The sequence below is a fragment of the Mesoplodon mirus genome (assembly GCF_964341445.2).
Source record: "Mesoplodon mirus genome assembly, chromosome: 10".
Lineage (NCBI taxonomy): Eukaryota > Metazoa > Chordata > Mammalia > Artiodactyla > Ziphiidae > Mesoplodon > Mesoplodon mirus.
The window spans coordinates 47,339,829-47,365,040 of record NC_138986.1 but is presented as its reverse complement, the minus strand read 5'-3'; the positions used below and the strand labels follow the sequence as shown (position 1 = coordinate 47,365,040).

Here is a 25,212-nt window from a genome sequence, read left to right as displayed (position 1 = left end):
AGTCTCATCATGGCTCTGAGTCTCAGGTCCCTCATCTTTAAAATATACTACTTAGGAGCAGAGGGAAGGTCATTCTGGAATGAGAATGAGAATTCAAAACTCCTGTCCATTTGGTTGTGCATTTTTAATTATTTGCATCAGAAGATGACTTCCATTTGCAACCTCTATTCAATTCTGGGTCTTTGATTTTCCAGGCATGGGGTGGGAAGTGGGGGATCAAATGGGGCAAGAAATAACTGACTCTTGTCACTACATTGTGCCTTCTTAAAGGAACAATAAAAATTCCGGGTTTTTTTAGTAAAAAAAGTTTTAAAAAAGTATTATTGAAACAAATATAACTCAGTGCCTACAATGTTCTAGACACTGCAATGGAGGAAGAATAGATAGAGAAATAAATGCTACTTCTGCTGAGAAGCTCATATTTCAATGAGATTTTTAAAAATTGTTTGATTTTGAACAAGTGGCTTAACCTCTCTGTATCTCACATTCTTTCTCTATAAATAAGGATGAAAATGGTATCTCATAGGATTTTTTTTTGAAGTTTAAATGTATCATTGCAAGTGAACTGCTTACAACAGTGCCTGGCATAGAGTAAGCACTCAATAAATGTTAGTTATTATTTTTATCATCATCATCATGATCATCATCTAAATGTAATAAAATGTGGTAAGCTCTACAGTTGACCTGGTGGATTTTAAAAGCAGCAGGTCCAGCATGGGGAATTTAAATTGTGAGGTGAGAAAGGACTTTGGGAAGAGACAGGCAGGGCCCAGAGCAGGCTAAGTAACATGGACCTTACTGGGAAGACAAGCGTGTTTTGAGCTGTTCTGTACAGTACTAGAAGAGGCTCATGTCTTATGCTTAGACCAGTGTTGCTCAAAATTGTATGTAGTATGGATCCTTGTGAAAAGAAAAACATTCATACAGAATATCACTTCCAGTGTTCATTTAAATTACCTTTAAATATTTCAAACATAAAACTAAGTAGTAATTCCTTATGTTTATGACTTGTATACATCTTGAAAAACCAAGATAAATTTTCCAAATAAAACAAAACTATAAAATGGATCAAATTCAAATTAACAGTATTAATTCAAGGCAATGGATGATGTCGTTGCAACTGAATGGTTACTTGCAATGTGATGTGGTAGAGGATTGTTTGAGTTCAGCATACATGACCTGCCCTGTGCTACGTCATGACTCTGTGTGCCTCACTGTCATGTCATTCGGCTTCCAGTTGTCTGTAATGTCTCACTGACACACCATCAGCCATTATTTTCTCCTCAGCTCTGAGGCAGATAGATCCCCCTTTATTATAAAATGGTACTTCAGAAAGTCCAGAACATGTTTCAATGAACTTTTTTCTCAAGATTATCACTGAAATGAAACACAAAATTAAGGAAATACTAACTGAGAACCCATGAACCTCCACGAATATTTCCAAGGACACCCAGTCAGTGGCTCTTGAGCCCCAGTTTGAGAATCACTGTTTTGTATTTTGTGGGTGTGGTATTAAAGGTTGAAATAGAGCAGTAGTTCACAAGTCAGTGAGAGGACTGGTGTGAGAACCCAATGGGGAATCAAAATATGGGTCCCCAGGCCTCACCCGAGAGGTCTCTTTTCAGTGGGGCACGGAGGGGGTGAGGGAGGGCTAGGGAATCCAAAGGTTTCCAGGAGATACTTACACACAGTCAGACTTGAAAATCACCCCTGATTAAATGACCTTTAGGTACAGAAACACCCAGAGTGTTCTTGTTTGAACTAATGAGATAAGATACCCATGCAAATCAGCTGCATATTTTGGAACAATCTTGTGGAGAGATCTGAGTTTACAAATTCATTGAAAACATATTAGATGAAGTTTAATTGGGAAAATTTAACAACTTGATGATTCAACTCAAAACAGAAACCCCCTCTCAGTCCCAGAGTCAAACAAATCAAAAGCAGTTAAGGTCACCTCCTGTGGGATGATCCAGCCCCTCTATGGGAAGGAAACTCCTTTCACTATGCTTTTGAAGAGCCTCTGCTTGCCTTCTCTTTAGCTTTTCATTTTTTCTGTCTTGCAATGAATGGTTTTCAGGTTTGTCTCCTCCCCTAGCCTTGACTTCATTGAGGACAAGAGAACATGTCTTAGATGTATTGCATCCCTACCCTTCCCACCGATCTGTTTGTGTGGTCATTTCTATTTTGAAAAAGTTACCTGGATTGTCAGGTCAATTTTTGATGCAAAAGACCTCAGTGGATTCTTTTTAAAAGAACAGGGTGAGAGGAAGGGTGGATGGGAAAGAGAAGGAGAAAAGAAAGTTGCTCAAAGTGATCCTCCCCCAATGCAGATGAAAGGCCTTAGAAGGGATGCTTACTTCCAGCACCTTCGTAGATGCAGCCTCCTGTCAAAGGGAATCTACTTAACAGACTAACCATTTTTCTCCTCCATATCAGAAGTTCATCTAATTCATTAATTGTCAATGTTTAAAATAGGAGACTCTTACAAGACATTTGGGAAAAGCAGAATGGGAGAAGAATCCAGATTTTTAAGCCAAACTTTCCAAATCCTGGTTCCCCCACTTAGCAGTGATGTGACTTTAGATAAGTCACAGTTTCCTCATATGCAAAATGATAAAATACGACCTCCTCTCAGGGTAGTTATGAGGCTGAGAGAGGACATAGGAAACAATCAATAAAGGGCACCATTTCTAGCTAAGGAAACCGAGATTCAGGGAAATGAGCAGGCTTGTCCCAAGCACACACCATGCCAGCAGTGGCAACAGGACAAGAGGCACAATGACTCGTACTGTTACCAGTTAATTTTTTTTTTTTTTTTTTTGCGGTACGCGGGCCTCTCACTGTTGTGGCCTCTCCCGTTGCGGAGCACAGGCTCCGGACGCGCAGGCTCAGTGGCCATGGCTCACGGGCTCAGCCGCTCTGCTGCATGTGGGATCTTCCTGGACCGGGGCATGAACCCGTGTCCCCTGCATCGGTAGGTGGACTCTCAACCACTACGCCACCAGGGAAGCCCACCAGTTAATTTTTATTGAGCATTTATTAAGTGCCAGGTGCCATATTAAAAACTTCACAGTATTTCTCACAATAGTCCTATGAGGTGAGTATTTTCATATTTTCCTTTCTGGAGACGGAAATAGCCACTTAGAGATCAAATAACTTGCCCAGGAGGATCATAAAGGGCTACAGCTGAGAGACAGACTCAGCCAGGCTGATGCTACATCTCAACACTGTACTTCCACTTCCCAAACTAGTGCTCTCTCCTCCATCCTATCAATCCAGGTCCAGGCTAAGCAGCAGATCTGACTGAGCCTTGCTGATTAAAGGCAGGTTCCAGGAGTCTCTGATGTGGGCCAGGGGATTTATCATCTACAATGCCACGTGTGAGGTGGGCATGATGTCCTGTGCCAGGCCCCCCACTGTCACTGACAGAACCCTAATCCGCACCCCTGTGTGATTCTGTAGGACTGAGCCCTTAGGGCTGAGATTACTCACTTCTGGAGGAACTTGCTTTTGGTCAGCAGGACTCTATTTAAGGCCATTAATTCCCCTTCAGGAGCCATACAACACCCATTAGCTGGTAATATTGCTCAATCCTTATCTGACTAAACTGAGTTAAACCTCAGACACTGAGGAGAAAAATCTCCCTCCCTGGCTGATGAACAATCCTCTCACCCCCACTGAGCCAGATAATGAATAAATCAGGTGGCTCCTGTTCCTGGGTCCCCAAATAAGGAAATACAGAAAAAGCAGAAAAAGCGTGTCACCAAAATTAATTAGCCAAAGGTCATCTTATCATCTCTAGAAGTCCCTCCTAAAGGATGACATTCATATCGTCCCTCAGCTTTCACTTCCCTCTTCTCTTACAGTAAAAAGGGGGAAAATTCCACAGCTCTTTAGCAAAAGAATTATCCACATTTTGCACATTTAATAATCACAATAACAATGCCCTCAAAATACAGAGATTTTTCTACGTACCACAGACACTGTGGCTTTTTAAAAAGAGTTCCAGAGCTACACTTTTAGAGATGGAGGGTGTTTTCCTCGGAAATGAGATGGTATTTAAGGTTTATCTTTTGAGCCCTAGGCTGCATCTGTGAGCCCCACCCAGGGCCGTAAGCAGTGTGCTGTGGTGAAGTGAGCGCGCTGCAGATGTGGGGACGTGGGACTGCATGTCTGACCGGTCCCTTCTGCCCCTTCCCTCCCCGTCTTGAGGACACCACACATCATTTCACTGCCTAAACACAGTGCGGAGAATATTATGGCATTTATGTTAAAAATAAGAAGGCCTCTCTGTGAGACTCTTTCAGTGAAAGCACTTTTGTCTTAGAAAGCTGTGAGCAGCTGAGGGAGGATGGGAAACGTCTTGCCAGGAATCATTCAGTGCGAGTCTTGCACCCTTGCTTGCCAAGGCCATTCTTGTTTGAGCAAAGCCCAAAGCAACTTAAAAAAGAGTGTTAGGTGTAAATACCAAAAAGGGATTCAGAAAATCCAAACTCATGGAATTAGTTTACTTTTCAGGAGAGGAGCTGGTATAAAGAATAGGTTAAGTAATAGGTTTGTGCTTTTTTTCAATGTATCACTCTAAAAACTGACCAGCTGATAAAAAAGGAATCACTGAAAAAGACTTTCTCTCTTTCTCTCTCTCTTTTGGACATTAATTGTACTACTGGTTCTCAGTGAGAGAGAGAGAGAGAGAGAGAGGATTGTTACCAAAACCATCTAGAGAATCTCTTCAAAATACGCATACTCATTTTTCCTCTTTCCTTGCCCATTTATCCTGAGATGTAGCCCTGGTCGCCTAGGGAGCATTCTCATAGCTGTATATGAGGCACGGGATTTGGGAACGCTCCCCCAAGGGGTTCTGAAATGCTATCTCCCACTCCCTCTTCTTAAGACCTACTGAACGAGAGCATGGCAGAGCTGATGAGTGTAAGAAACAGTAAGTTTCCTTTGACCCCCATAGCACATGGTGACTTTCAGTAGCCTACCTTTCACAGTTAGGTCCAGCATAGTTTTCTTTACAAATACACCGAACAGCTCCATTTTTCCTATAGCAGGATTCTGCAAAACTGGAATTGAAAGAGAATATTAGAAGTCAATTCCATACATCACTGAAGAGACTGTCTTAACTTTTGATTTTGATTAGATCGTCTCTACCTTGGTCCCCTCAAGTTCAAATGGGTGCAATCATTTGCTTCAGTTAAATTATCTTCCTCCTTTCAGGAGAGCTCAGACTATCAGGCTCAGACAGAAAGTGACACACCACTGGTGACACCATTTCCCATGTCTACCTCATTTATTTTTCCATAGAGGAACTTCATTATTTTTACTTGAAACAGTGGGAATTTCCAGAACATCAGGTATATGTGTATGTGTGTGTGTATAAATATATACGTATATATTTTTTAATGCAAGTGTAAAACATATCCTAAAGCTAGAGTAAAATAAGTAAATTTTACCTGTGATTTTAGATTTCTATGAGAATTTTCTTATTCCTACCACTTTCTGTGTATTCACTTGAAAGTTTCCCTCTTTTTTTCTGCACTAGCTCTCTTTCACTCTTCAAGGTCATGAACCAATTCTAAACTATGCTTTATAATCTCCACAAAACCTTAATTTCTTTCATGTGTACCTTAAAGATTGGGAATAAAGGGTGCAGGGACTAGCTCAGCTGATAAGAGTCATAAAGCAAGTACTGAAGCAAGAAATAGGACCCATAGTAAAAGGATTCTAGTTCATGAAACCCACTCTCTTGATTCTTCTTTTTTTTGATAATAAAAATTAGGACACAGGACAGAAAACAAATAAATATATTGTTTCCACAGAATAAATACCTATCTTAATTATGAAGGCAAGGGAAATGGAATATTGTTCTCCATATGTTTTGAAAATTCTACCTACACTGACACATGAATCCACCCCCATGAGGGGGGTGTACAAAATTTTTAAGACTTTTAAATTAGTTTTGGCTTAGGTACTGTACAATCCATGGAGTGAGACCTGCTGTTCTCACATTCCTGCATGTATCAGCAAAGACCTAACGGTCTTTGGAGGAAAACAAATGGATATGCTTGCTTTGTGTGAAAATATTTATAAAATCAATCAGAAAACAATATGTGCTTCTCAGTGAAAGGCAGTACATACAATTTATTTTCTCTAACAGTTTGGTTAAAAACATTCCAATGAATTACATTTCTTTGGCATTTACCCTTTATTTTGCTTGTTCATTTACCCTTTATTTTGCTTGTTCTTATTCCTCAGCCTACTTAAAGAAACACTATCAGTTAAGTGTCCAGAACATGAAGAAACCCACATGCATGTTTCTTTGAAGATGTTCCGCCCAGCAGCCCACCCATGGCCTGAAGGAATGAAATATCTGCCTGGAGTTGTCTGCTTTGAGCTAATGTCCTACAGTTTCAAACAGATGACATTTTCCTTGTTTGGAGCAATTATTAGTAGACATGGAGGATGTCTGCCCAACCCTAAAATAAATAAATGAGCTCTGTGCAAATGGTCCCTGGGAATAGCTGTGTGACTGTTGGTCTTGGTGGAGGGAGACTCAGAGGCAGTAGAGTCACTGAGGGTTCCTTTTCCATTTTCCATCAGCATTAATTGTTTATATTTTGCTCAGGCTAAAGTCTGTTTTGGGCTAGGGAAATGAAAACACTGCACCTTTCTCAGCCCACACTAATAACCACGGTGCCCTCTCCAAGTGGAAGGGAGTCTTTTGTTCTTGGAAAACCCTCAGGGAACTTAAAGGAAAATAGACTAAGCACTCTCTGTTTGCAAAACTCCCTCAAGCATCACTTTCTTGCCTTCTGACGTGGCTATTGTAATATCTGGAGATCCAACTCCTGGGTCTGTAGGCTCAACTTGCATATCTTTCAAAGTGTAATTCAGATTCCATGCTTGGTGGAATGTCTGAAAATGTCTGCTCTATGGGAGCAGGAGAAACACTACCACTGAAAATGACGAATTATAATGTCTGTTGGCATCACCAGTTGTGATCTCTCTAGGTCAAGGGATGGCCAAGAAAAGATGAGACTAGTCTTGATTATAAAACTTGGGAAGCTTCACTGACTTTTCTGATGTGCCCCGTACCCCACCCCCAATATTTAGGGAACAGAGTCATCACCTATGCTGCAGTGCTTAAGCTTTCCTGAAAGTGGATTTAGGCTAGAAAACGTTCCTATATCTCTCCAGTCTCATTGCAACATGAGATACTCAATTTTGACTGTGGAAAAACCTTAGAACTCTGTATAGGGAGAAAAAAAAGAAAGAAAAACTAAGCGGATAAGTGGTAGAAGAGACCATCTTCCTTTAAGACTTACTTGGCAACATGAGGCAGGGGGCAGGCGCACGGCTGGCAGATGCGGGGTGCTCCCCTGATGGCATCTCCGATATAACCATCTAGACATTTCTCACAGTGCTCGCCTGTTGTGTTCCGTTGGCAGTGCTGTAAGACAAAAGATAAGAAAACTGACAAGGACACAGTAAGAAACTTTATACACAGCAAATCTGGGAATCAAGCAGTAGTTCAAGCAAAGGGGATGTCAGGCCTGACAAAATAGATGGTGTGCGACGGTCCTGGTCAGCGCAAAGAAGCCACGCTGGCCCCAGTCAGTGCTACAAAGTGTGGACAATGGGGATGACCTCTGCGTGTGCACTAGCAGCCTGGGGACTCTCTTCAGAGTTTGTGTGAAGAGGGGATTATTCTTCAGTTACTCATTTCAATTCAGAATGATAATCAGAATGATCAAACTCTGGATATCCTAGAAGCATCAGTTTACTGACTTGGAATAAATATGAAATGAAAAAACAAATCCGCCGGGGTAAGCACCAGGGGGAACGCTTTAAGAATTTATGGGCTTGGGACTTCCCTGGTGGCCCAGTGGTTAAGAATCCGCCTGCCAATGCAGGGGACACAGGTTCGTTCCCTGGTTGGGGAAGATCCCACATGCTGCGGAGCAGCTAAGCCCGTGCGCCACAACTACTGAGCCCACATGCTGCAACTACTGAACCGGTGTGCTTAGAGCCCGTGCTCCACAACAAGAGAAGCCACTGCAGTGAGAAGCCCACGCACTGCAACGAAGAGTAGCCCCCGCTCGCCGCAACTAGAGAAAGCCCGCGCACAGCAACGAAGACCCAACGCAGCCAAAAATAAAATAAATAAATATTTAAAAAAAAATTTATGGGCTTGGAAGAACAAAATGTGTCTGAATAAAGCATAAATGGAGTAGAAGGTAGATAAAGAATATTCTGCTAATGGGTTGATATCTTGCATAATGATATACAAAAAATAGTAAGCAGGTTTATTGCATGATTTTTCCATTTGTGGTGGGGATAATTGGATAAAAAGCACAAAACAGTTGGTTCTTCTGCCTAGAATGTCTGTTTATCATTCAAGATCTGCACCAGGCCTTGAGAGCTTCAGGATTCCTTCCTGATGCCCCCCTCCCCGATCCTTCTCTCCTTCCATTGCCCACATTGTACTGTTATCATCAGCTCCGAGCTTCAGCAGCGCTTCCCTCCACACTGAGTCTCTCAGCATTTTACTGTCATTAACTTGAATGGGGTCTGTACTCAGCAGCTGTTTGTTGAGGTGATGGATTAATTTCTCACTAGTCCTCTGCAAGAGTCAGTGATGCGAGTCTACTGATATTTTCTTCAACTAGACATGACTGGATTGCACAAGGCAATGCCAGTAGCACCACGATATTTTCAAAGATGTAAAGAAGATATCTATATTCACCAGAGTGTATAAAGTTTGAATAGGCTTTTCAGTGAAAAATTGTACTGTTAGAATTAGAACGCCACTGAAGAGGCACCCTCCTGTTTGAGCAATTCCCTTAGTAACATCTATGCATGAGAACTTCAACAGATAACTTTTTTTAAAGAGGGCTCTGTGGAGGAATCTTGGGGAAGGCAAGGCGGAGTGACTGGAAACTTAACTCTGAGTTTGTTATTTTGTCTCTATGTTCTATGTTGAGGTTCAAAATAATAGTGAGGTCCTGCTCAAAACATTTAATCTGGATTAACTAATTTAATTCTCACAATAATTCTAAGGTAAGTTACTATTTTTTCCCCATTTTACAAATGAATAGAGACACAGGGAGGTTAAGTAAATTGCCCAGTGTCACACAGAGATAGGCGTGTCTCAAAAGTGAGATCTGAACTCAGGCAATCTGGCTCCAGAGGTTGGGCTGGAAACTCCCATATTATACTGCTTCTCCAGTGTGTTAGAGAAAAGGCTTCTTTCCCAAAAGAGTCATAAATGACTGCAATAAAAAGTGTCAGACTGTTTTACTAACAGTTTGAGCTTCATATCAAGTACAACACACTAGACAAAAGGGAGGAATCCTGATGTGGGCCACAGCTATCATGGTTGAATGCTCTTTGGGCATTTGATCTGCCATTAGATGTGGACAGTCTTTGGGTCCTGATTAGAATTAGGTTAACAGAATAGAATTATTGATAAGAGGTTAGTTCAGACCACCTGACAGAAGAGAAACTGAAAAATAAAGTATGATATGCAGACAACAGGATGTTAACATATTTCCCTCACTGTTCTTAATGCTGTATCAAGTGCTAAGTCAACCTTCAGTAAATGTTTGTTGGAAAGAAAAATGAAGGAAAAAGTGGGAAAGGGTGAATTAGCATCTGGAGCAAGTAAAGGAAATTAACATGCACCCAAAGCCAGCTCAAAATTGGTGGCAATTTCTCATCCCAGGGAAAACCAACGAGCCTTATCCAACTACCAGGAATCTAAGCCATAAGCAATCTGTCAGGGCAGCTCTAGACTGGGGTGAAACTTGTCTGAGTCCTTGTTGGACAGATGAAGCCTATCTGTGCAGAAGAAAACAAGCCTGTTGTAAGATGTTAGACCACTCTTCATGCCTGAAGAGCCTATTTAGCTGCAAAAATGAGCCAATTCTCAATTCTGTCACCTTATGACTCGATGGATGCTTTGGATTCCTTGTCAGGGCACTAATTCTTCCATGGCAGCCACAGGAAGCAATTACCCTCAAGGGCAGAAAGCCTCCAAATCACTATGACCTCTAAACGCTCAGAGTGCGAACACTGACTCTTGTCATCTGCCTTCTTTTAAAGACTTAGTTATGAAATTCCCTAAAAGGCAACTGAGGCACATTCTGGGAGATTGGCAGGGATAGTGCTGGCAGCAGGGACAGAGTTCCCTAGCTCCTCCTTTTTCTAGCTGGTTGACCTTGAGCAAGTCACTCGACTTTTCTGGGTCTCTCTGTCTGTAAAACGAGGATCTAGCTGAGACGGTCTATAAGGTTTCTTCTAGCTCTGAAAATCTTTTACTCTGAGATTGCAAACATCCTTTACCTTCATTGCTCTGCCATTTAAAAAACAGAAAGGAAAAATGACAACAATAAATAGTACGCCGTTGTTGGAGTGGGGTACAAATTTATTTTTTAATGAAACTGACCCCACTTAAAAATGAAAAAAGCATCCTGAATTTTTGGCCAGTGGTTAAGAAAGCTACATCTAGATAATCAATTGCATGTTAAGTGTCAGGAATGACATTTGGGCACCAGCTGTGTCTCCTTCATGTGAAAAATGGAATCTCTTAACGACTGGGCCACAGCACCAGCATAACGTGGGAAGAAAGCCTAAAAGGATCAGGTTAGTGGCTAGTCACAGGCTTCATGCGTGACTACAGTCTATCTAGTCCTGTGGTTCTCAAAATATGTCCAGGGAAGTTAAAACTATTCTCATAATAATACTAAGGTTTTATTTCTCTTTTGCACTCTCATTTCTCGTGTGTAAGGTGGGATTTTCCTGAGGCTACGTGACAAGGAGATATCACCACAGATTGATGCAGAGGCAGATATGACATCCAGCTGCCTTCCATTAAGCCAGACATGAAAGCTATTTTCAATTTGTAAAATACGTTTATATTTTTTAAAAACATACTGTTTATGTTAACATGTAATGGGTTGATTATTGTTCTTTTCAAATAGATTAATAAGAAAATACTATAAAAATTTTCCCTTTTAAATTTCAAATGCAGTAAACATGAACAGGTATAATCCACATAAACAAAAGCTCTTTGGCACCTTGAGTGATTCTAATGAGTGTAAAGGGCTCAAGAGACAAAAAAGTTTGAGAACTGCTGCTCTGTCTAGATCAGAGCTTCTCGGACCTGTGTGCACAGAATGCACTGAGGATTTTGTGAAAATGCAGATTCTGTTCAGGGTGCCTGGGTTGGGCTTGGGTTTCTGCATTTCTAACAAGCTCCCAAGTATCACCAGTGCTGTTGGTCTAGACTATACTTGAGAAGCAAGGGTCTAGATGGAAACACCTCATGTCGGTAGCACTGTTTGCTAGTTACTCAGCACTTGGCCCAAGCCTAAGGCTCTAGAATAACAAGACAGTGCATTTTACTGCAATAAAGGGGACCCCAGGGCTTCCCTGGTGGCGCAGTGGTTGAGAGTCCGCCTGCTGATGCAGGGGACACGGGTTCATGCCCCGGTCCGGGAAGATCCCACATGCTGCGGAGCGGCTAGGCCCAGTGAGCCATGGCCGCTGAGCCTGTGTGTCCGGAGCCTGTGCTCCGCAACGGGAGAGGCCACAACAGTGAGAGGCCCGCGTACAGCGAAAAAAGAAAAAAAAAAAAACAAAAAAATAAAGGGGACCCCAGTCTCAAATTATAATATTAAAGATTTTTGCTTTTAAGTTAATTTGTTATTCATTCACTTAAACCTGGATTAAGCTGATATCATGACAGACAATGAGCTGTGACGGTTACTACAATGAGGAAGACCCAGTTCCTGCCTTTGAATAACTCACTTTGAGTAAGTTGTGATAAAAACAGAGAGGTAAACTGAGAAGAATATAGTGTGCTAGGTGCTATGACTCTGCTATGGGTCAGAAAGAAGGAAAAGGGTCTACTCTTCCTGAGAAAGCAAGACAAGACTTAATGGAGGTGGTGACATCTGAACTAGGCCTTGAAGGATAAGCAAGAAATCCCAGGCAGAGAACAGGGAAACACAAGTTCAGACACAGAGAGTGAAAGTACAGAGTTAGTTTAGGTGGCAGAGAGAAGAAGCTCAGTGGGTCTGGAATAGAAATCCTTGAAGGATTTTAGAAAGGGGGATGTCTTGATTAGGTTGTGTTTTTAAAATATGTTTCCATTGCTTGTGAGGAAGACAGATTAGGGGGAGGAGAGTCTGGAGCAGGGCATAATGAGTAGTTGGGAAGCTGCACTAGTGGTCAGGGAGGGATACTATGGGCATGAATTAAGACAGTGAGATGGCACAGAACAGAGGAGGCCCTCTCCTAGGTTGAACTGGCAGGATTTGGCGTTCAGCTGAATACTGGTGAAGAGGAAAAGGCAGTTGATGAAGCATCTGGGACATCTAAGCATGAGGAATTGGCAGAATGGTGCTGTCATTAATTGAGGTGGGGAATACAAGAGGAGGAACATGTTCCGGGTTGAGAAAAGAAGGAAAAAGCAATGTATAGAGAACTTATTATCTGCATTTCGTCCCCATCATACTCTTACATTGGGGGCACAAAGCAACAAGGGACTCCACCGAGCTAGCCATCCTTAAAATCCTTTGCACACAAATTTTATGACTTTATGTCAAAACTTTAGCTAACATGGAACCAAATCAATCACTGTTTGCAAAATTTGGTTTTTCCAAGCTTGCAACAGATTGGAAAATTGTCAAAATTTTAATGTAAGAATTATGCACTTGATTTAGATACCAATTTTATAGTTGTAAGTAAAACAGGAAAAAGAATTCCCTATTACTCAATTTCTTCTTTCTATTGGACATCTAATAAGGGTGTTGCTTTATCCATCACACATGCTTACTCTTAAAGGGACTTACATTGGTTGATTTTGGCCTAATACACAAAGGACAGTTTGAAAATCAGGAGAAAAATGCTAGTGTCTACAAAAATTAGAAATGTAATATCTTTGCTTTCCTGAATTAGGTTTTAAGTAGGCTTTGAGAGTAATAAAAAATTCCTTAGCCTTCAATATGTTGAATGACTTCCCTTTCTCCATTGTGCTTAGGGTGGGGTAGAAGTCCATCTAAATATCAATATCTTTTAAATTATAAAATTACTACAGGCAGTTGTAGAACACTTGGGCAGGTATACTGTAAAGTGAAAAGAAGAAAATAAAAGTCCGTCCACGTTTCTACCAGCCAGATGTGAATCCTTAACAGCTTGATGGTTTTCTTTCTAGATTTCAATTATGTTTTGCAGTTATTTAGTGGTTTCAAATCCAAATCTTTTCATTCAGATTTAGATTTTTTCCTGAAATGCTGGCACAGACCTCAAAATCTTTTAATATTTTTCTCTTTGATTGTCACTGAGCAGGTGGGGGTCTCTGCATGTGTTTCTAAAGCGCCCCTGGTCCTCATACTTGGAACTTCATTATGTTGGTCACGTCCACAAGCATTTTCAAGTAGGTGTTCTGTCCCTACAGCCCTTCAGTCCACACAGTGGAAAGTACTTAATCCAGATCCTAGAATAGTGCCAGGCACATAAGTGGTACTCAAAAAATGCTTGTTAAGTGGATAAATGAAATCAACAGATACACCAATGCTTAATCAAAAGGAACCTGAGGAGCCCGTGCCAGTGGTGAACTTCAAGTCAGATTTTCTCCACTCTAGTTCTGGTCAGTGGGCTCCACGCTTTCTCCTAATGATGAAGCACCAGTTCTTTAGATGGTAACTGGCCTTAGTCATGGTCTCTTCTTAGTTCTCTGTACCTAGCCTCTAGATCGGGGGATAAACTATAGGTTATCAGTGACCAGGCATTCCTATCACTAGCCATCTGTCTGCTTCTGTTTGTTTCTACATCTTAAATCCTTTCTCATGCCTCTTTCGGGAGCTTTCCTAGAGAGTCTGCCATGCCCACTGGAGTTGACTGGCCTTTAAGTCTCTGCCTAGCTGACTCCACTGAGAACCCTGCCCAGTGCACCCCGGTTCTGATAAGATGCAAAGTGGCCCTTTGGAAAGACAACCAATGCATACTGGATTTCATTAGTTAATCCACTTTTCACTTAGCCACCTTTCTGCATTTGAAGAGTTGGCATTCCTCTTGTGAAGAAATCTCTTAAGATTTTTTGGTATGTCTGAAATGGTAGGATAACTTTGTTTACTCTATATATTTTGTCAAATGGCTTAGTTCCTTAAAATCAGTCTGTAAAATATAAGGTCCAATTGAAATTGATCATGGGAATGGAGGAAGAATTAGAAACAAAGAGGGGAAGATAAGACAGAGGCACTACAAGCCTTCAAAATAAAACAAAATGGAATAAAAGAAGGCCATTTATTTTTGGTTGCTTATGGAAGATGGGAGAAATGAGTTAGGCCAGGCAAACTGTAAGAACTGATTGAAACTCTGATGCCCGCAGTGAATTGCAAGGTGTTCAGGTGGAGCCGCCGTGTCTTCTCTGGCTCCCTGAACTATGACAAGGAGCTGGGGCTACAGGGCAGGAGCTGAGAAGTAAGATGGCTATTTTCTTTTTTTTTTTTAAATGTTCTATCTTGGAACAAAGTAACTGCAGGAAGATCGGCAACTTCCCTGAGTGCGCATATAAATGTTTACACCCTAGCCCATCCCCAAACTTTTATTAGAACTTTGTATGCCCCAGGAGCTATGAAGGAATCACGTGATGACTGCCCCCTTCAGAAGCTCAAGTCCAGGTCAAAGATAAAAGCATGATAGCTCTTATTCTGACCAGGTCATTGTAACAAGCAGTAGTTTTGTCATAGCCCTCCATAGGCACTAGCAGGAGGGACATTTTTCCCCTTTAATTTATTCCAGTCTTCCATCTTACTGTCTAACAGCAGCTGATGGGCTGGCCAGTCCCTGTTCTCTTATATTTAAATAAACTAGATGACAAAGAGCCTTTAATTGGTCAAATTATCAGAGATGTACATTATTAGTTCAAGTGCATCCATGGGATTTTCTTTTCAAATGTCACTGGGATTAAAATAACAGGAAACCGGAGATGGAAGCATTAGAAAGGGGTAGACTTTGGCAGCTGCGGGTGCCTACACTGCTACAGAGGACATCCTGGATGTAATGGTTATTTAAGAAGATGGGGGAAGGGGAAAACAGAAACATCAGGACTAAACAAACACTACAAAGAGTTAGCAACATTTAGTGTTTGCAACTTAATTCTGTCCCTAGAAAAATGTGAATTGTTAGGTTTAAAATAAATGGAAACGTTCTAATTTGCATCTTAATGTAATACATGAGTAAAATAACACCTTCAAGTACACACCTTGAAGACCACTTATAATCAAAATTATCTGCTTAATACAGACAATTATGCTAATTTTGAGGTAGGTAGGTATATTTAAGTATTCTTGCAGTTTATGCAAAAATATTCTTGCAGTTTTGGAAAGACTCTTTGCCTCACGGGAACTTCTACTATTATACTGCTGTGTAATAGTATCGCTCATGAAGGAAAACATGACCTTAAGGCATAAGTCTTTAAAAACGCCTCCTACGACCTCTACTGAAGTCACTTCTGGTAAATATTTCAATCCCCATCTTCACTAGGTTGTCAGTCCTTTTAGTGAAAATGGGAAATACGTAGCACGTACTTTTGCTAAAAGCTTTCTCATTCTCCTTCATAAATCTCTATCATGTTTCACTGTCTATTGGAAAATTCATTTCAGTTAAGAAAAAAAAAAAATTCTTTGGGGGCTTGATTACAGAGTTACAAAGACCATAATGCCAAAGCTTTCATTTTTATTAGCTATTTGGTTTAAACCTTTTTTTTTTTTTTTTTAACAAATTTTGATCTATAGACCTGACTATCTTAGGTTGTAAAATAGGCTATGAAACAACTGTTTTATTCTCCTGGTCTATGTGGAGTGAAGCCAAACATATGGCAAACTGTACTATTACAGAGGAATTTGGATGGATGATTTCCTCCTCTGTGTATTATTTTCAAGCCCATCTCCAATGGCCGTTAGCAAGAAACCAGCTGCCAAGGGTGGTGGGGCAGTTACTGCTAGGGGCACACGCACATTCAGACATACACCTTGGTGACCCCTTACAGTCATACGCAGTTTATATGAGGTGTTTTACAGGAAAAGTGAAGGGTAAAAAGAAAGCTTGATTAGCAGTTTGCTCCTAGGTAGCTCAAACATCCAGGAAGAATATTTTATCCCCACCCAAGATGCAAAGGCTCAATGCAATATGTGAGAAGTGATAGATGACCCCGACTTACCACACAGAGTCCAGAGCCATCCAAGCACTCGTTGGAATTACCATTACAGTCACAGGGCAAACATTCTCCCGACTGGGCAAAAAAGAATCCTGCGTCGCATTTCTGAAACAGACACAACAAAAGCATCTTCATGACCGAAAAGATCAATTTTGGCCATCATTTTCTGAGAGGAGTAAGAGGAACTGATTGGTAAATGATCTAAACATTTCTTTACAGAACATACTAATATGAACTATTTATACTACCATTCAATGATGTATATCCAATCTTCTTTATGTATCTTTTCTGCCTCTTTTTTCACTTCTTTTTTTGGTGGGGGCGGGGGGGGCCTGGGGGCGGGGGTTCCTGCAGAGGTTGGCCGACCAGCCACGGCCCGGACACCACGAGAACGAATGGCGTCCAATTCTCGCGATGCGTAGCAATTCGCGCAGCAGGATCTCGTCTCTTACTCTCCTACGCCGCGAGAACGCCTGTCACCTCTCAGCAGGACGGGAGCACGTTTAACACAGTCTGGAGCACCTTTAACACAGTCTATCACTGTGAGGAAGTATAAGAAGATTTTAGGTAACAGTGAAGGAGAAATTTTCTAATGTTTTCTTCCAATCCGAAACAAGACATATCCAAACTATTTGGGTGAGGCACTGCATCACGCTCCCTGTGAATAAAGACCTGTGGGTTCAGAAATTATTGGCTGTGGCAGAACAACTTAGAGACGTGTCTTTCATAAACTTGAGCTCAAAAAAATACGATTTTCAGATCCTAAAATTTTAAAGGGAGGGGTAAGGAAGTTAATGAATCCTTACACTTAGCAGGTCCTTCGAGGGCGCTCTTCCTATATTTCATTTGTCCTCGTAACTGCGAGAAGCACATTATTTTCCTTCGTTCCAGTGGTGAGATAATTAAACCCAGAGGTGTGGGTTGTGGTGATGTTAACGATCTTGCATTTGCTGAATTGCCCTGCCCAAATGTCACTTGTGCTCAGGTTGAGAAACTTTGTGAGATTGTTCTTGGTTTATGCCATTGGGCTTATGGATATGTATTTTATGTTTCTTTGGAATGTTTCAATGCTGCAAGGCAGAAATGACATCATAGGCCTGGAAGTCCACTCCTTGCCTATCAGACAGATTTACATCTAAAGAATTCCAGAGAGATAAGAATCTGGGTTGTTTCCACAAACGTACAGAGGAGGAGATTTCCCATCACACCCGCCATTGACTCGTAGTTTGTACTCTCTTGGCTACCAGGAAGCTTTTCATTGTATCTGGCTGAGGTCCCTCTGACTGTTATGCAAACCCATTTCCTCTTGCTTTTCTCTCTGTAGAGAAAGAATCACTAGACACCATGCGCAGTATAAAAACCCCATAGTCCTAAAACTAAAATTTAACATATTCCATTTGGAGGAAGTTTAATAGAGCATAATGTCATTTGCCTATGAAGAAAAGGCAAAAAATCTGTCTTTCTAGGTGAAGACAAAATAAGGCTGAGAAGGGACCAATTTATAATTTATAATGGAGACTTTGTAGTTGATGGTAAGCCTTTTTCTCAGTTTCCACTAGGGAACAAAAGAGAGGGAAAGGTGCTAAAATTGCAGTAGGAAGCATTTAATTCACACCACCTAATTTCACATATTTCTAACTTCTGTTTCAAAATACAAGAAATACATGTTTTCACTGTGATGCAGTACACAGAAAAAGAAATTCACAGAAACAAGAGTAAGAAAAAAGACTCACAAAACAGTAATTAATCTTACTATGTGTCATATACTTTAAACTTCTCTATTTTATTTTATTTTATCTTATTTTATTTTATTTTAAAATATATCCTGGTCCTAAGACATAACATTGATTTGATGCCCAATGAATGTGTTGCATCCTGCATTTTGACATTAGGAGGCTTTTAATTATAAAAGGAATGGATAACAGTAGTGAGGGCCTTAGTATTAGTTATCTCAGGACCCTCTATACCAGTGGTTTCTGAGTTCTCTAACTGACCAAGTTACAGACATCTGACTGGGGGAGTTTCTGATTCAATAGTTCTGATGGTGAAGCCAAAGAATCTACATTTTTTTTTATAAAATAAATTTTGTATTTTAAAAATTATTTATTTTAATTAATTCTTCCCCCCAGCCTTATTGAGATATAACTGACATGTAACGTTGTATAAGTTTAAGGTGTACAGCATGCTGATTTGATATACATATGTATTGCAAAATGATTACCACCATAGCATTAACTAACAACTCCATCATGTCACAAAACTACCATTTCTTTTTTGTGGTGAGAACATGTAAGATTTACTGTCTTAGCAACTCTCAAGTGTATAATACAGTATTATTAACTATAATTAAGGTGCTGTACATTGGATAACCCGAATTTGTTAATCTTTTAACTGGAAGTTTGTACCCTTTGACCAACCTCTCCCTGTTTCCCTGTCTCCTCTCCCAGCCCCTGTAACCACCCTTCTGGTCTCTGTTTCTGTGAGTTCCAAGGAATGGGGCAGAGATTGGAGGTGTATTTGGAAGAGAAAAGCACACTGGTGGTGGCAGGGAGTCTGATAGAGATGCCTGGAAACAGTGCATGAAAAGACCCACTTGTACCATCAGCTATAGTAAGGCCTTCCTCTGGCCCAAGGAATCAAATTTCTGAAAGGGTGTTTTTAAATTGATAGTAGTGCAAATCTTTTAGGCATTCTCACAGCTCTTTCTTCTGAAGAAGACAAAGAAAATTAAGATTTGCCCTGAATAAATGCATCATTGTGAATATGACAGTGGCTAATCTCTTATTAGCCTGAGGCCCTGACTAAATTAAGAGACTCATTTTTAAAAAAACAAAAATAAAATTATCACCACATAGGAAAAAAAACCACAAAAAAATTGGAAGATTTTGTATTTTAGAAGAGTTTTAGGTTTACTGAAAATTTTTGAGGGATCTGTATTTTTAAAAAGCGCCATGAAGATTTCAGTGTGAGACTAGGTTTGGAAGGATTGCTTCAAAGCATCTGTCACAGTACCTTGTACATGTTCATTGCTCAATGAACTTGTGATTGTGATTTGAATGGTTTGGACCAGGACAGGACATCTGAGGTATATGTGCTGTTGGAAACCAGTGGTTTATCCTGCGAATCTACTCACTGCTCTCTGCTGGGGCTGGATTGGGTCTCCAACGTTTCTCAACACAGTCCAGGCAGCCACTACCTTGACTAGACTGTGTACAAGATGAAATCTTTGTTATGCCAAGTTTAGGAGGAGACTTCGCTCTGAGAATCTGTCATTATCCACTTATCCACCCACCAGACGAAGGTTCTGACCTTGTGTGAAGGATGATTTGGCTCAGGTCTCATACTGTGGGAGATGGGAAGAGAAGGGAGGCAGGGACAGGGTTGTGTGGAATAGTCACTTGGCCCCCTGCCAAGAGGGCAAGGAGGGTTGGAAGCCTGGCCAACTCCTTTCTTGCTGAGTTTTGTACACTTGAAAGGATTGTGTTTTCTAACTCATCTATCCAGAGAGGAGGCACCATCTTAAAATTCACATAAAGGCACCATATGGAATAATCGAAGCCTTGGGTATGGGGAGCTTCTGATGTCATTACTAGAGCCCATACACTGGATACCTTGAACCTTGTGTTGTAGAACTTTAGAGGATTCCTTGAAATGGTAAATTGTTAAGTGGTTCAAGAGAAGCTTGAGTATCCTCAGGAAGAGCTGTTTAAGGTTGTTTCTTTTATGTAAAAACATTTCATCATTTTTTTCCCAGAAAGTTCTGTTAAGTTTTACTGAATCTCTTCTTGAAATTCTATAGGAACTGGCAAAATTGACCTTTGTCATAATATTAAAAGGTAGATATTTTCAAGAATGAAAGTGTGGCTATTTTTTAGTTTTGCTCTTGGTTAACAATTTTTCTCTAAGTAATTCTAAGACCTGTGCTATTTAGAGGCCTGTGAAAGCTGAATAGTCTTCTCACAAGGAGAATAATATCTGTCTGCTTTCTTTGGAAATATTCTCCAGAATTTACTAAACAAGATGTGTTTATGTATTATATATGTGTGTGTGTAAGCAAGAGAAGTCTTACAATCAATTTTTAGATGCAACCCTGAACCCTCCTGCCCACATAAGATTGACCTACAGCAGACAACTGTATAAACACGTGGGTGGGTGATTTAGAGAGCCCTCAGGGAGATTTGTATCTTCTGGGATGGTGCCACAACCTTTAAAAAAATTGATAATAATAACAAGGATAATAATAACAATAATGATGATGATGATAACTACAATATAGTTACCATTTACTGAGAGCCTGTGTACCAAGTATTGTGATAAGTACTTTATCCATGTTAGGGTATTTGCTCTTCACAGCAACTCTGTGAATTAGGTATAAGTACCTGCATTTTAGAAATGAACAAACTGAGAGAGAAGATTAGAAATGTATCCAATGTCACATAGGTTTATAAGAGGTTCAGACTGATCCAAATCTTCTTGTTTCTCTACTATACCATGCTGCCCCTCATAAGTAAATAAATAAATAAAATTTAAATTTTTATTTAATTTACATTTTAATTAATTGAACATAAATATTTATCATGCTAAGTCACTGCATTGGTCATGTTGTATAGGTCTTGCATTTTTACCCCACCATAGCTCTATGAGGTAAGTTCTGTTACCTTCGTTCTGCAGATGTGGTCTGTGTGGCTTACAGGAATTGTTATTCAGGCCAAGTAACACAGATAAGAAATGGTGGACTTAGAAATTAGATTCTTTGTTTGACTCCCACATTTGAGCTCTTAACCTGCTGTTGTACCATTAATATATGTTAACCGAACCCTTCTTGTTGGGCATTTAGGTTATTTCCAATTTTTTGCTGTTATAAACAATCCACAGCAGGCTGAAATGAATAAAAAATGTAAAATCCCTCCTTTAAGCCCCAGAAAAAATTCTTTAAAAATATATACAATCATTAATATATAAAAACCATTGAATGGGAATATTTACTTTTTAAACAACTTATTTCAGCCACATTGTCATTTTGCTTTCCACTAAATCACTTGTAGACTTTTTACAGCTCTCCATTCTTAAGCCACTCTGTTACTACAGCTTGCCTCCTGCTCTGACACTGAGATTGGATTAATCAATAATATTTACTTCTGCCTTTGAAGAATAAGAGTTAAAATTGCCATTTGCTTACTTTGTTATGATTAGTGTGATGTCTGGCTTGGAGTAAAAATCAGTGTATGTTTACTTGACTAATTTTATATTTATAGAAATCAGAACTAGAGAGAACTTAGGAGGAAATTAGTGTGGTGTATCCATGTGCCGCTTATATTTAAAGGAACTGGAAATGACAGTGTATATATATGTTGATATCCTTGAAGAAGGCATTATTTCCAGAGGTTCATCGTATAATCACAATGTTAATTATTTCACTAGATGTAATTGTAATTAAGAGTGTTTCTTAACAAAAAGCATAACATTTATACAGCTGATTGATCATTTTTGTCCTCATTCAAAGAAGTCTCCTTGAAAACACTAGACTTAAACCAACAATACTGTCATCATACAGAACATGTTTTGAATTTTCTTAAAAATTCTTAAATTGTGTTCTTTTGAAGTATAGTCCAGTCTGCATCCTTTGGGTGTGGCAAACTTCTAAAAATCTCTTGGGAGTTATCAAATAAAGTGAGTACCAAGCAAAGTAATATTAAGTTAAAAACTCATAAAAATCTCACTGTGTTTTCCAAATATTGTCACAGAGGAGCCAGTTAATTGGCCACAAGCCACTACTTTCACATAGATAGTGAATGTCTAAGACTTTCAGAATTTCTGTTGAAAAGCCCAATTGACTAAACAATTTAAATGCTCTAATAGCATTCTTTAGGAATTTGAGGTCTCCAATCACCCATTAAAATCAATTAACAATAGCAAAAATTGACCAGATTTAGGAGGGGCCTGAAGTTGTCATCTGAGGGTGTGAGACACATCTTGAGATCTCTGAGTAGGTACTTGATGTCCCAGAGAGAAACAGACTCTAATCTCCAGTTCCAACAAAAATAATGAATTAATTATAATAAAATTCCATTACAGAGAGCACACGCCACAGCCCTATGCCTATTCTAATAGGATTTGACCTAAAATTGGAATAGATATTTGCATTGTGTCTTCAACCAAGGATCTACAAACATTTTACAAATATTGACTCATCTTGCTTTCTGAATTAGACTTGTAAAATTTTGATTCATCGGGCTTCCCTGGTGGCGCAGTGGTTGGGAGTCCGCCTGCCGATGCAGGGGACACGGGTTCGTGCCCCGGTCCGGGAAGATCCCACGTGCCGTGGAGCGGCTGGGCCTGTGAGCCATGGCCGCTGAGCCTGCGCGTCCGGAGCCTGTGCTCCGCAGCGGGAGAGGCCACAACAGTGAGAGGCCCGCATACCGCAAAAAAAAAAAAAAAATTTTGATTCATCAACTTTTGCTTTAATTTACTAAGGCTTAATGCGGAAAGCTTTAAAAAAAACCTCTCTGAATTCATTCATTTGTATCCAGAGTCATTGCTACCTTCCAAATTAGTATTCTTCAAATTTAACAGCCCACATTCAATTATCTTTCTGCTTAGGTTTTTGTATGGGTATAATCAATCCACTTTTCTCTTGTTTCCAGGCAACAATGATTTCAGCTCTAGTTTTAGTTTTAGTGAATTCCATTTTTTGTTTTAGTGTATTAGTCACCTTAAGATTGAATGTTATGCTCACTTAGGAGCTAAAGCTTTGTGCCTTTACTCAGAGTCTCTGGATCTTACACAATGCAGACTTCCATCTGTTTAAAACTTGGGCAGAATTAAGAATCCAATAGTTTTCAGGGACCTTCTAATAGGAACCAATTGTTCAATTTAATCTATTTAAAAATATCAATTTAGCCTTTGCTGAGGAGGAGTGACTTCTAAGAACATATAAATTTATTACACGGGTAGGCATTTCACAGGCTATTTTTTTCTGTGTCTATAAAAATAAAAGATAAAGTATCTGACATGGAAAGCAGTCCCGAATTAAGCTATTGATAACGTTGCCTCTGTATCTTTTCTGGTAGGACTTAACATGTTTTGATTGTTCATATACAAAACTATAATGGAAGTGCCAAAATAAGTTAAAATGCATTATGCAGTGGGTTACAGTTAGCAAGTTGCCTTCTTGATTGACTTTACTTGAATATAGAGAGAATTACCCATGTACCCTCCCTTTTGCTCTTTAAGCTCTTGTTTGCGTAATTGAAATTCCCCGCATTTCAACAGGCGAAGTTAATTTTTAGATTTTGACAGTGATTTCACCATAGCTTGATTAGGAAAGTGGTTTCAACATTCCTCAGGGGTTTATCCAGTTCAGAGATATTTTTTCTTAGGATTGGCATAAATAAAGCTGGGGTATCAGCTGAACACAGACTATGGTACTGGTTTCTCCTAGTTGGCTCTTAGAGCTACCTTTGTGCTTATTGCTTGGGACCTCTATCTGCCATTCCGTGGCAAACTTGCAAAACACTCCAGCCCTCAATTTAATCACCAAATGAATTAGAGACAATGATGTAGGTCCCGAGGAATTCTGAGGAGTACAGCACTGCTATCTTGTCCACAGTTAAGCCAGGTCCTTTAATTTTGTAGAGTGGAGAGATAGTTATCATGGCATTTACTTTACATTTATGTGGCTATTCCTCAGCACTCTTTATGGGTCTTTTGGGTATTCTCTTGGGCGTGGAAACCAGTGCTCCACTCAAAGGTCTCAGATAAGTGTTCTCAAGCCCTGCACTTGATCAAATGCTTATTTGGACTTTTAGATACCAACAGACTCAGGCTGTGATGAAGTACTTACCACACTTGCTAATAAATAGCTCTCTTTAGTTGTAAAACTAAAAGGATCAAACAAGAAAAGTTTAGAGCCCTAAAACCATAAAGATTTTCCTTTTGAAGTGTTGGATTGGAGGATGATTATTATGTTCATTAATACTGATGACAATTTCTTTAATTTTCTCCTTGAAAAGTTATTTAAAACACTTTATAAGTTGCTCATTTATAGTAGTGATTGCCACTTATAAAACATAATGGGGCTTTAGCAGTGCCTTTTTTCCTTTGATTTTACTTAAAAAAAGAAATCTGCTAACATCTGGCTTTCTGCTCCGGGTCCTCCTCACATTGCCTCATGTAACTGGCTTGTGCGTTTCACTCCTTGCCTTCCAGGCTATGGTTACACAACATAGCCTCTGCCAGATTTTTTTTTATATCTGAAAACTGACTCAGTTTTATTTAATTTACTGGGGCAAATGCCATGGACACATTTCCAAGAAAGGAAGACATGCGGACCACAAGGGCTAGCCTTAAGAGCAAGGAGAGAGGAATGACTTCAGAGTTACAAGCTTTAGGGGATTTTGATATGACTCCTTAACCACTTAGTAGGAATCAATGTTGTGAGATGACAGGCATCTCTGTCCTCTTCAGCTGGTTTTTGTGAATAATAACAGCAAATATTTTGACAGACACCAGGCACTGAGCTAAGTGCTCCTTATAGATATTCTGATTTGATCATTACCATTTAATAGCCCACAGAATTGCAAATGTCTGCCTAAATTACCATTACTTTTTACAAGAAATTGGGAAGTTTAATTGTTTAATTGTCTATAAACTGACTATGGCTTCTGTTCAGGGAAGGCAGCCGTGCTTCCTTAGGCGAGTTCTCTGGTTGGGGTATTCTGTCAGTTTCCATTGCTAGTAGATGTACCTGTTTCTGTCTTGAGGTGCCCTGTGTACTTCATTGCTACCTTCACACTGGACCATTCAGGATGCAAAGCAAAATGTGACTGGCAGTACCTGTCATTCTTTATGCTCTTCCTTGTGGGTCTATGCATAACTGAAGAAATGCTATGGTGAATTAGTAGGAAAGGAGAAGTACACCCCAAATCTCTCAGGAGATAATCTTTCCTCTTTTGATGAGAAAATGGAGGTCATTGGGT

General features: G+C 39.9%; 1 protein-coding gene across 3 annotated transcripts in view; it reads right to left on the bottom strand.

Moving 5' to 3' along the window:
- Window positions 1-25,212, bottom strand: part of LAMA4 (laminin subunit alpha 4) — a 182,329-nt gene that overhangs the window by 85,994 nt on the left and 71,123 nt on the right. For all 3 annotated transcript variants that reach the window (XM_082633279.1, XM_082633278.1, XM_082633280.1), the window contains exons 3-5: window positions 16,238-16,339; window positions 7,335-7,459; window positions 4,992-5,072 (exon numbers count right to left, since the gene is read on the bottom strand). In XM_082633279.1, coding sequence (XP_082489405.1) covers window positions 4,992-5,072; window positions 7,335-7,459; window positions 16,238-16,339 — 308 coding nt within the window. The remainder of the gene's footprint in view (window positions 1-4,991; window positions 5,073-7,334; window positions 7,460-16,237; window positions 16,340-25,212) is intronic.